Below are 12,659 nucleotides of genomic sequence, written 5' to 3'. Positions count from 1 at the left end.
TGAGCTTATTTTTGTGTATGGTGTGAGGGAGTGATCTAATCTCATACTTTTACATGTACCTGTCCAGCTTTCCCAGCACCACTTATTGAAGAGGCTGTCCTTTCTCCACTGTACATTCCTGCCTCCTTTATCAAAGATAAGGTGACCATATGTACGTGGGTTTATCTCTGGGCTTTCTTTCCTGTTCCATTGATCTATCTTTCCGTTTTTGTGGCAGTACCATACTGTCTTGATTACTGTAGCTTTGTAGTATAGTCTGAAGTAAGGGAGCCTGATGCCTCCAGCTCCGTTTTTCGTTCTTAATATTGCTTTGGCTATTCGGGGTCTTTTGTGTTTCCATACAAATTATGAAATTTTTTGTTCTAGTTCTGTGAAAAATGCCAGTGGTAGTTTGATTCGGATTGCATTGGATCTGTAGATTGCTTTGGGTACTAGAGTCGTTTTCACAATGTTGATTCTTCCAATCCAAGAACATGGTATATCTTTCCATCTATTTGTATCATCTTTAATTTCTTTCATCAGTGTCTTATAATTTTCTGCATACAGGTCTTTTGTCTCCTTAGGTAGGTTTATTCCTAGATATTTTATTCTTTTTGTTGCAATGGTAAATGGGAGTGTTTTCTTGATTTCACTTTCAGATTTTTCATCATTAGTGTATAGGAATGCCAGAGATTTCTGTGCATTAATTTTATATCCTGCTACTTTACCAAATTCATTGATTAGATCTAGTAGTTTTCAGGTAGCATCTTTAGGATTTCCTATGTATAGTATCATGTCATCTGCAAACAGTGACAGTTTTACTTCTTCTTTTCTGATTTGGATTCCTTTTATTTCTTTTTCTTCTCTGATTGCTGTGGCTAAAACTTCCAAAACTATGTTGAATAAGAGTGGTAAGAGTGGGCAACCTTGTCTTGTTCCTGATCTTAGTGGAAATGCTTTCAGTTTTTCACCATTGAGGATTATGTTGGCTGTGGGTTTGTTATATATGGCCTTTATTATGTTGAGGAAAGTTCCCTCTATGCCTACTTTCTGCAGGGTTTTTATCATAAATGGGTGTTGAATTTTGTTGAAAGCTTTCTCTGCATCTATTGAGATGATCATATGGATTTTCTCCTTCAGTTTGTTAATATGGTGTATCACGTTGATTATGATTTGTGTATACTGAAGAATCCTTGCATTCCTGGAATAAACCACACTTGATTATGGTGTGTGATTCTTTTAATGTGCTGTTGGATTCTGTTTGCTAGTATTTTGTTGAGGATTTTTGCATCTATGTTCGTCAGTGATATTGGCCTGTAGTTTGCTTTCTTTGTGACATCCTTGTCTGGTTTTGGTATCAGGGTGATGGTGGCCTCGTACAATGAGTTTGCGAGTGTTCCTCCCTCTGATATACTTTGGAAGAGTTTGAGAAGGATAGGTGTTAGCTCTTCTCTAAATGTTTGATAGAATTCACCTTTGAAGCCATCTGGTCCTGGACTTTTGTTTGTTGGAAGATTTTTAGTCACAGTTTCAATTTCAGTGCTTGTGATTGGTCTGTTCATATTTTCTATTTCTTCCTGATTCGGTCGTGGCAGGTTGTGCATTTTTAAGAATTTGTCCATTTCTTCCAGGTTGTCCATTTTATTGGCATAGATTTGCTTGTAGTAATTTCTCATGATCCTTTGTATTTCTGCAGTGTCAGTTGTTACTTCTTTTTCATTTCTAATTCTATTGATTTGAGTCTTCTCCCTTCTCGATGAGTCTGGCTAATGGTTTATCAATTTTGTTTATCTTCTCAAAGAACCAGCTTTTAGTTTTATTGATCTTTGCTATCATTTCCTTCATTTATTTTTCATTTATTTCGGATCTGATTTTTATGATTACTTTCCTTCTGCTAACTTTGGGGTTTTTTCATTCTTCTTTCTCTAATTGCTTTAGGTGCAAGGTTAGGATGTTTATTCGAGATGTTTCCTGTTTCTTAAGGTAGGATTGTATTGCTATAAACTTCCCTCTTAGAACTGCTTTTGCTGCATCCCATAGGTTTTGGGTCGTCGTGTCTCCATTGTCATTTGTTTCTAGGTATTTTTTTATTTCCTCTTTGATTTCTTCAGTGATCACTTCGTTATTAAGTAGTGTATTGTTTAGCCTCCATGTGTTTGTATTTTTTACAGAATTTTTCCTGTAATTGATATCTAGTCTCATAGCGTTGTGTTCGGAAAAGATACTTGATACAATTTCAATGTCCTTAAATTTACCAAGGCATGATTTGTGACCCAAGATATGATCTATCCTGGAGAATGTTCCATGAGCACTTGAGAAAAATGTGTATTCTGTTGTTTTTGGATGGAATGCCATATAAATATCAATTAAGTCCATCGTGTTTAATGTATCATTTAAAGCTGTGTTTCCTTATTTATTTTCATTTCGGATGATCTGTCCATTGGTGACAGTGGGGTGTTAAAGTCCCCTACTATGATGTGTTACTGTCGATTTCCCCTTTTATGGCTGTTAGTATTTGCCTTATGTATTGAGGTGCTCCTATGTTGGGTGCATAAATATTTACAATTGTTATATCTTCTTCTTGGATCGATCCCTTGATCATTATGTAGTGTCCTTCTTTGTCTCTTCTAATAGTCTTTATTTTAAAGTCTATTTGGTCTGATATGGGAATTGCTAATCCAGTTTTCTTTTGGTTTCCATTTGCATGGAATATCTTTTTCCATCCCCTTACTTTCATCTGTATGTGTCACTATGTCTGAAGTGGGTCTCTTGTAGACAGCATATATATGGGTCTTGTTTTTGTATCCATTCAGGCAATGTGTGTCTTTTGTTGGGAGCATTTAGTCCGTTTACATTTAAGGTAATTATCAATATGTATGTCCTATTCCCATTTTCTTAATTGTTTTGGGCTCGTTATTGTAGGTCTTTCCTTCCTTGTGTTTCTTGCCTGGAGAAGTTCCTTTAGCATTTGTTGTAAAGCTGGTTTGGTGGTGCTGAACTCTCTCAGCTTTTGCTTGTCTGTAAAGGTTTTAATTTCTCCATCAAATCTGAATGAGATCCTTGCTGGGTAGAGTAATCTTGGTTGCAGGTTTTTCTCCTTCATCACTTTAAATATGTCCTGCCACTCCCTTCTGGCTTGCAGTTTCTGCTGAAAGATCAGCTGTTAACCTTATGGGGATTCCCTTGTGTGTTATTTGTTGTTTTTCCCTTGCTGCTTTTAATATGTTCTCTTCGTATTTAGTTTTTGAAAGTTTGATTAATATGTGTTTTGGCATATTTCTCGTTGGATTTATCCTGTATGGGACTCTCTATGCTTCCTGGACTTGATTAACTATTTCCTTTCCCACATTAGGGAAGTTTTCAACTATAATCTCTTCAAATATTTTCTCAGTCCCTTTCTTTTTCTCTTCTTCTTCTGGAACCCCTATAATTCGAGTGTTGGTGTGGTTAATGTTGTCCCAGAGGTCTCTGAGACTGTCCTCAGTTCTTTTTGTTCCTTTTTCTTTATTCTGCTCCGTAGTAGTTACTTCCACTATTTTATCTTCCAGGTCACTTATCCATTCTTCTGCCTTAGTTATTCTGCTATTGATCCCATCTAGAGTATTTTAAATTTCATTTATTGTGTTGTTCATCGTTGCTTGTTTCATCTTTAGTTCTTCTAGGTCCTTGTTAAATGTTTTTTGCATTTTGCCTGTTCTATTTCCAAGATTTTGGATCATCTTTACTATCATTTTTCTGAATGCTTTTTCAGGTAGACTGCCTATTTCCTCTTCATTTGTTAGGTCTGGTGCATTTTTATCTTGCTCCTTCATCTGCTGTGTGTTTTTCTGTCTTCTCCTTTTGCTTATCTTACTGTGTTTGGGGTCTCCTTTTTGTAGGCTGCAGGTTCATAGTTCCTGTTGTTTTTTGTGTCTGTCCCCAGTGCCTAAGGTTGGTTCAGTGGGTTGTGTAGGCTTCCTGGTGGAGGGGACTAGTGCCTGTGTTGTGATGGATGAGGCTGGATCTTGTCTTTCTAGTGGGCAGGTCCATGTCTGGTGGTGTGTTTTGGGGTGTTTGTGGACTTATGATTTTAGGCAGCCTCTCTGCTAATGGGTGGGGTTGTGTTCCTGTCTTGCTAGTTGTTTGCCATAGGGTGTCCAGCACTGTGGCTTGCTGGTCGTTGAGTGAAGCTGGGTGCTGGCGTTGAGATGGAGATCTCTGGGAGATTTTCGCTGTTTGATATTATGTGGAGCTGGGAGGTCTCTTGTGGACCAGTGTCCTGAAATTGGCTCTCCCACCTCAGAGGCACAGCACTGACTCCTGGCTGCAGCAGCAAGAGCTTTTCATCCACACGGCTCAGAATAAAAGGGAGAAAAAGCAAGCAAGCAAGCAAGAAAGGAAGGAAGGAAGGAAGGAAGGAAGAGAGAGAGAGAGAGAGAGGGAGGGAGGAAGGAAGGAGGAAAGGAAGGAAAGAATAAAGAAGATAAAATAAAATAAGATAAAATAAAGTTATTAAAATAAAAAATAAGTATTAAGAAAAAAAATTTTTTTAAAAGAAGAAGAAAATAAAACGGACAGATAGAACCGTAGGACAAATGGTGGAAGCAAAGCTATACAGACAAAATCTCACACAGAAGCATACACATACACACTCACAAAAAGAGGAAAAGGGGAAAAAAATCATAAATCTTGCTCTCAAAGTCCACCTCCTCAATTTGGGATGATTCATTGTCTATTCATGTATTCCACAGATGCAGCGTACATCAAGTTGATTGTGGAGCTTTAATCCACTGCTTCTGAGGCTGCTGGGAGAGATTTCCCTTTCTCTTCTTTGTTCTCACAGCTCCCTGGGCTCTGCTTTGGATTTGGCCCCACATCTGCGTGTAGGTTGCCGGAGGTCGTCTGTTCTTCGCTCAGACAGGACGGGGTTAAAGGAGCCGCTGATTCAGGGTCTCCGGCTCACTCAGGCCGCGGGGGAGGGAGGGGCACGGAGTGCGGGGCGAGCCTGCGGAGGCAGAGGCCAGCATGACGTTGCACCAGCCTGAGGCGTACAGTGCGTTCTCCCGGAGAAGTTGTTCCTGGATCACGGGACCCTGTCAGCGGTGAGCTGCACAGGCTCCCTGTAAGGGGGTTGTGGATAGTTACCTGTGCTCGCACACAGGCTTCTGGTGGCGGCAGCAGCAGCCTTAGCGTCTCCTGCCTGTCTCTGGGGTCCGCGCTTTTAGCCGCGGCTCGCGCCCGTCTCTGGAGCTCCTTTAAGCAGCGCTCTTAATCCCCTCTCCTTGCGCACCAGGAAACAGAGAGGGAAGGAAAAGTCTTTTGCATCTTCGGCAGGTCCAGACTTTTCCCTGGACTCCCTCCCGGCTAGCTGTGGTGCACTAACACCCTGCAGGCTGTGTTCACGCCGCCAATCCCAGGCCTCTCTCCCTGCGCTCCCCAGGACTCTCCCTGCGCTCCAACTGAAGCCTGAGCCTCAGCTCCCAGCCCCCGCCCGCCCCAGTGGGTGAGCAGATAAGCCTCTCGGGCTGGTGAGTGCTGGTCGGCACCGATCCCCCATGCGGGTATCTCTCCACTTTGCCCTCTGCACCCCTGTTGCTGTGCTCTCCTCCGCAGCTCCGAAGCTTTCCCCCTCCGCCCCCACAGTTTCCGCCTGCGAAGGGGCTTCCTAGTGTGTGGAAACCTTTCCTCCTTCACAGCTCCCTCCCACTGGTGCAGGTCCCGTCCCTATCCTTTTGCGTCTGTTTATTCTTTTTTCTTTTGCCCTACCCAGGTACGTGGGGAGTTTCTTGCCTTTTGGGAGGTCTGAGGTCTTCTGCCAGCGTTCAGTAGTGTTCTGTAGGAGTTGTTCCACGTGTAGATGTATTTCTGGTGTATCTGTGGGGAGGAAGGTGATCTCCGCGTCTTACTCTTCCGCCATCTTTCCCACGTCCCCTTGGAGTTTTTAATCTTGCTATTTATTGCCCTCTAACTCTTACTCATGGTGAATTGTTTCCTTGTATGCTCTGTAATACTGAATTGTGAGTTCATCATCACTGGGTTTTTATATGTGGGTATCCTGTGTAGCCTGAATTAAGGTGCATCAATCAGAAAGTAATTCTTTTTGCCAAGCAACCCCAAAACACTTTTCATTCTTACCTTAAATTCACAGGATTCTGAGACACAGTAGTGTAAATTTGAATCCCCAACCAAAGAGAAGCCAGGTCTGTGGTAACGACTTTCCAGGAATGACTTTTATTCTTTGTACCCAAAGCCTAAGCTAAGCTAAGCACTGGAGGGTGGATTTGTTCCCCCCCCTAGTTTATTCTTTTATTGAGGGTGCCTCTCTTTAAGAGGTTGTGGCTATGTGTGTGGATTTCAATCCAACTCCTCACCTTGCAGGGACTTAGGACTTTACCTCCAGCCCTTGTGTGACCTTTAAAACCCAAGCACTGTGGTTCCAGGGACCAGAAACTGTCTTTGCTCTCAGGCAGTCACAGCATTAACCACACATCATGCTCATCTTTTATTTACTCTGTTCTTGGACCCTGGAGATTACTCTCACTATACAATCTTTAAAGTTAGCCATATATTTCAAAGGGTATTTACCATGTTTTATCCAGCATTCTTTTTTTTTTTGGCTGGTTGAGTCTTCGTTGCTGCGCATGGGCTTTCTCTAGTTATGGTGTGCAGGGGCTACCCTTCGTTGTGGTGCATGGGCTTCTCATTGCGGTGGCTTCTCTTGTTGCTGAGTATGGGCTCTAGGTGCGTGGACTCAGTAGCTGTGGCTTGTGGGATGTAGAGTGCAGGCTCAGTAGTTGTGGTGTATGGGCTTAGTTGCTCTGCGGCATGTGGGATCTTCCTGGACCAGGGCTCGAACCTGTGTCCCCTGCATTGGCAGGCAGTTTCTTAACCACTCTGCCACCAGGGAAGTCCCTATCGAGCATTCTTTACAGTTTCATAACTAAGGCTTTCAGGCTAGCTAATTGCCAAAATTACTGAGAATGGAAGTCTAGAATGATGCTTCACCCTGCCCTATTCTACTATGTCAATTTTGTTTGTTTACATTGTCATCAGAACAGAACATATTCCAGCCATAATCTGTGTAGTCACTTTAGAACATTACTTCATCATCTGGATCCACCAGATGTTTTGTTTTTCTCAAATTACATCACACTATTATGGGCACCATTTTATAAATAAGGAATTTTAAGCATATCAGCTTAAGGTCACATGGCCAAGACCAGGACCAGAGTCTGAATCTTTAAAATGTCAGCTTTGGGATATTTCTCTAAGAGTTAACAGGAGATGTGGGGAAGATGAAGGTCTAAGGGAACACTTAATAAGTACCTCCTATGTGCTAGCACTATAAGAGAGACAGTAGTTGTATAAGACAAGGTCTTATTACCCATTTTAAAAGATAGGGGAATTAAAGCTCAGAAAGGTTAAATAATTTCCTTAAGGTCATTGTGCAGTATTAGAGCTGAATTCATAGAACTGACTAGAAAAATCCATTTTCTTCCCTCTACCCCAGGGGTCAACAAACTTAAAAAGCTAGATAGTAAATATTTTAGGATTTGCAGGCCATGTATTCTATAGTCTCTCTTGTAACTATTCAACTTTACAGTTGTAGTGTGAAAGCAGCCACTTAAAAACATAAACAAGTGAGCATGGCTGTGATCCCATAAAACTTTATTTAAGGACATTGAAAAATCTGAAGTTCATATAATTTTCACACATCACAAAATATTATTCTTCTGATTTTTTTCAACCATATAAAAATATAAAATGCATTCTCAGTTCACAGGCCATATAAAAACAGGCAGCAGGCTGGCTTTGACCCATGTGCAAATGGTTTGTCAACCCCTGCTCTATGCCATACCACCTTCTGAGAAGTGAGGTTCTCCAATGCCTTTGTTTCAAACATTGCTTTACTGGGTTAGGGAAGACATGGGAAAAAGAGAATAGAACAGGTTCTTTTTTGGGCCTTGGATGACCAAGGGAGCTGTTGCTGTACAACCTCCTCAAATTGTGTGGTAGCAGTATGCAGTTGTTTTAATGTCTTGTTCCAATGTTAAATATCTTTTTTCATGTCTATCTTAGACTGTCTTCAAAATTAAACTATAAGCTCATTTAGGAAACATGACTATTTTCTTATTTTAAAATTTCCTTTGATGTTTAATACTCTATGTACAGTTGGTGCTCAGTAAGTATTAACTAACTGATAAATATTAGAAGATGCCAAATACTATCCTATTTCATTCACAGTCTATTAAATAATCGATGGACACAATATATAACCATTTCAGTGACATGAAAAATATACCAGTCGTCAGGCTATATGTATAATTTAACATAATGTATGATTTAGCTTTTAATCCAGTATAAGGGACAATTATAAAAATATTTCTTGGCCCTATCATTTGGGTTCTAATATTTAAAGTATTCAGATATAAATACTGTGTGACATTCCCTTCTCCCCTAGAACCACTCTGGTGATCTGGATGGTGGCCACTACACTGCTTTCTGCAAAAACTCAGTGACTCACGCCTGGTATAACTTTGATGACACACGAGTCAGTGAGATTCCAGATACTTCAGTTCAAACTGCTACAGCATATCTCCTATTCTATAGCTGCCAGCCCTTTTCTATACCTATACAAAAACGCAAGAGTTAGGAAAATGGTGTTTCCTGAAAATTGCAAAACTAGCAATTAGAACCTGGTACTTAAGTTTTGCTTTGTCATTAAAACTCTTGCAACTTACTTGCCTCACTGACATTTTTAAGTCTTTCTGGAATGTTACGCAACCTTCACAAGGTAAGTCTATAAAAAGATGGGTCCTGGCCCACTGAAAAAGGCAGCATGAAAATGATGCAATGCTAATGAATGGGGACCTTCACAGCAATCAGATTATAAGTATTATGTTCAGGTTTCAAAGTACAGTGTTTATTAGTGTGTATTTTTATCATAAACTATCTCATAATAATTATATATATCCAACAAATTATTTTCCAAAGATACTTCATGGAGCTAAACCAAAATAACTTTTGTTCAAGTGGCTCTGTGAGGTTAGGAATGTGATTTGAAAATATTTAATTGTTCAGATAATTTAGGCAAGAAACTATAATCTCTCAGACTAATTGTAGAACATGAAAAGTTGTCAGTTTCACAATTCAACACCTTCCTTTCATCTTCTTCCTGAGTGTCCACTAATGGTGACATCTTTCAGAAGCACCTTTAGAATCTTGTTTTTATATTTATATATTGACTTTACCTATAACAACCAAGTCCCTGAGGTAAATGATAAATTCTAAGCTCCTCTATCCCTTTTAATACATCACTTTGTAAAGATGTGGTTTATAATGCAGTTCACTTTGCAGTCATGTCTGACTCATCTCTTTTTATCTTAATCCTAAGAATTCTACTACTCTTGATAGAATGAGTCTGGGCATTAAGTTATTTGTATTTTACTCTGACTCCCAACTCTGAGCGCATCATAAGTGCTATGTGCAGTTCAGGGTCAAGGTAAAGGATGAGTGGAATCAAGTGATGCAAAGGAATAAGTGTACTAAATTTTAAGTCATTGTAGTGGTATAAAGAGTGTATGTATAAAATCTGTAATTCTACTGTTCTATGTTTAATAATATAAAATTAAAGACAGAACACTTACAGGGTTTTAAATTATTTTTCTCATTAAGATTTTAATGTAGGTGTAAATGAAAATTCTCATTTAAAAAATTAAAGAAAACTTTCCATTTATTTTTTTAGAATAAAGATTTAGTGCACAAATACAGCCCAAAGCCAACAGAAAAATAGCTTTGCCCTGTCATTTGCCTAAGAAAGCACTGCAATTACTCAGAATAGGCCAAAAGGAAAGAAAAAAAAAAAAGCAATCCTCTGAGTTCTAGGCTTCACAAAAGGACCACATCTTATACTATGTACATCGATTTGATGTGCAAGTGTGCAATAAATATATACACATACATTCCTATCTGTTTTACATCATTCTAGAGTATTCATAGATCAAGCTGGGATTTAGAAATGTGAAAAGGCCATAACAGTAAAAAGGAAAATAAAGGATACAATGGTTTTTAGACCAGTAGAATAATTATGCTTAGCTAATTATTTTAACTTTGGAGCAAACTAAAAAAGTTGTTTTGAAATAAATGGTACCTGTAAGGAATGCTTACTGCAATACTCGTTAAATGTGCTTGGTCAGTTGTTTGATAATAGCACTGACCTGAAGTATATGGTATAGTAACACAACTCTCACTGTCCTAGAATTCCTTTAAATGGCCAGCTATAGCTATCCAGAATCTTTAAGCATTTCAAGAATTGTGTTGCTCAGCCTGTTAAAAGATAACTAGCTTATAACCTACTTCTCCTTATGTGGCTACATCAGTTACTCGTGGTCCCAATGACGTATAAAAGAGGATATAAGCTGCTGAAGATTTCACAGAAGAAACGGAAATATCAGAAACTTCATGATCATCAAATTTAAACCACCGCTGTCTTGCTGCATTTTTACAATAGGCAGTGTAGTGGCCTCCATCCAGCCCACCATAGTGATTCTGTGCCAAACAAGACAGAAAATCAAATCAAATTGAATTATTTAAAATATGTCAATAATTTCAAAGACTTATGTTGCTCTTACTTTCCTATGAGGTAAGGAACCACTTGAAACTGGGTTTTTTAGTTTGCTTCTAAAGAAACTGTATTTAGTTTAATGAGATACTTACCGAAACAGAAAACAAGTTATATTTCCTCAAATTGTTCTTTGGACCAATAACATACTGTGACAAGTCAAGATTTTCTAATGGGAAGTCCACAGATGTCTGTAATTTTTGCTTCCATCTGCCATCATAGGAAAAACTGTAGAGCATAACATTACAGCAATTACACTGACAGACCAAAGACATCAGAATGAACCCTAATTCATTCATTAACAATCCAGATTTTTAGACAGGACCATAAAATCCATTTCAAACACACAATCAGAATTTTAATAGTGGAGGGACCTGTTAAAGACACCTGGTTTGGGACTTCCCTGGTGGTCCAGAGGTTAAGACTCAGCGCTTCCAATGTACGGGGCGTGGGATCGATCCGTGGTTGGGGAACTAAGATCCCACATGCCGCATGGTGCAGCCAAAAAAGAAAAAAAGAAGAGAAAAAAAGAAGAAGAAAAAGATAACGTAAGTCCCCTACATACGAATCTTCAAATTGTGAACTTCCAAAGACGTGAATGTGCCCGTGTATGCCAGCTGTTGTACTGTACTACTATACTTTTCAAGGTACTATACTGTAAGATTAAAAATATTTTATTTTATTTTTTTGTGGTACGCGGGCCTCTCACTGTTGTGGCCTCTCCCGTTGCAGAGCACAGGCTCCGGACGTGCAGGCTCCGCGGCATGTGGGATCTTCCCGGACCGGGGCACGAACCCGTGTCCCCTGCATCGGCAGGCAGACTCTCAACCACTGCACCCCCAGGGAAGCCCTGTTTTATTTTTTGTGTTTGTTTTTTATGTATTATTTGTGTGAAAAGTATTATAAACCTATTACAGTAACGCCTATTACTATATAGTGGAGTTAGTTGGGTACCTAGGCTACCTTTGTTGGACTTACAAATGAATTGGACTTACAGATGCACTCTCAGAACAGAACTCGTTCGTATATAGGGGACTTGCTGTACTTGGTTTCATTTGTTTTACAAATGAAGAAACTGCCGTACACAGATATTAACACATTATTGACCAGAGACGTATTAATACGTCTTTTGTTACCCGAACGTATTGACTGTAGGCATTTCAATATTCATTTACATAACAAATCGCCAGCCGCAGGCGTTAGTTTCTGCAAAAATCCCCCATCAATAATGAGTTAAATGTCTAACCGCAGGTCAAACAGCTAGAGTGGTAGAGGTAGGGCCATACCTTGGTCCCTTAATCCGTAGACCCAGCTAAAGCTATTAGATTAGTCTTCTACAAAGGTAAAAAGTTATGAAAACCCCCATTTATAATGCTAATCACCACAAAAGTACAGAGGAATGACAGAGGAGAGCTGCTCTAGATTTAAGCTTGTACTTTTGGGGACACTAGAGCTGGTAATTGCAAGCACATAAATTAGTGACTGAAATAATGGCATTCCATTATCCTGACATATTCTGCTTCTTTAAACACCAAAATACTGGTTATTTCAGAATTATTTTTTAAAAAATGAACTCTGAACCATTTATACTTTTAGATATTCTCCAAGAGTAATACACAGCATTAAAAATCTTAACAGAACAAATGTGTAATCATTTATAGAATGTTGTTTATACCTCCACAATCTGCAAGAAGCAGAAAAGGACAACTGATATAAGCTTTTGTTAGAAAATTTACACAAGAGGAATTTGAATATATCAATGTGGAAATTAACATAAATAACTGCCTAAGAATCTCCAATAATATAAGATGAAACAAAAAATTAAAAAGAAATGCTTTCTTTGAAACAAAAATTAGAGCTCTCAATAAACAGATGAAACTTCCTTTTAAAGTTTTTCCAAAAAATGACTTAAAGTTGTCACTCCACAGATGGATACCATAAAGACAAAGAATCAGAGCAAAAGACCTGGCACATGTTTTACAACTCTCTCGCCATTATTCTTCTACTGCTATAGGTCCAGATCTTTTTCATTGGCTGGAAAAATATGGGCAAAAATATGTCTGCACTCTACAATGGCATC

At 39.2% G+C, this 12,659-nt stretch overlaps 2 protein-coding genes across 4 annotated transcripts in view; one reads left to right on the top strand and one right to left on the bottom strand.

The window, feature by feature from the left end:
* Positions 1-8,611, top strand: part of USP50 (ubiquitin specific peptidase 50) — a 29,590-nt gene extending 20,979 nt beyond the window's left edge. Inside the window, exon 6 of the mRNA XM_027096664.1 lies at positions 8,420-8,611. Coding sequence (XP_026952465.1) covers positions 8,420-8,611 — 192 coding nt within the window. The remainder of the gene's footprint in view (positions 1-8,419) is intronic.
* Positions 7,610-12,659, bottom strand: part of USP8 (ubiquitin specific peptidase 8) — a 101,076-nt gene continuing 96,026 nt past the window's right edge. For all 3 annotated transcript variants that reach the window (XM_027096657.1, XM_027096655.1, XM_027096656.1), the window contains 2 exons: positions 10,675-10,807; positions 7,610-10,506 (listed from right to left, as the gene is read on the bottom strand). In XM_027096657.1, the coding sequence (XP_026952458.1) occupies positions 10,321-10,506; positions 10,675-10,807 (319 nt within the window). In that variant the 3' untranslated portion in view covers positions 7,610-10,320. The remainder of the gene's footprint in view (positions 10,507-10,674; positions 10,808-12,659) is intronic.

Source organism: Aethalodelphis obliquidens, unplaced genomic scaffold (genome assembly GCF_003676395.1).
Source record: "Aethalodelphis obliquidens isolate GAN/ISIS:26980383/991018 unplaced genomic scaffold, ASM367639v1 scaffold105, whole genome shotgun sequence".
Lineage (NCBI taxonomy): Eukaryota > Metazoa > Chordata > Mammalia > Artiodactyla > Delphinidae > Aethalodelphis > Aethalodelphis obliquidens.
This window is presented reverse-complemented; position numbering and strand designations above follow the sequence as displayed.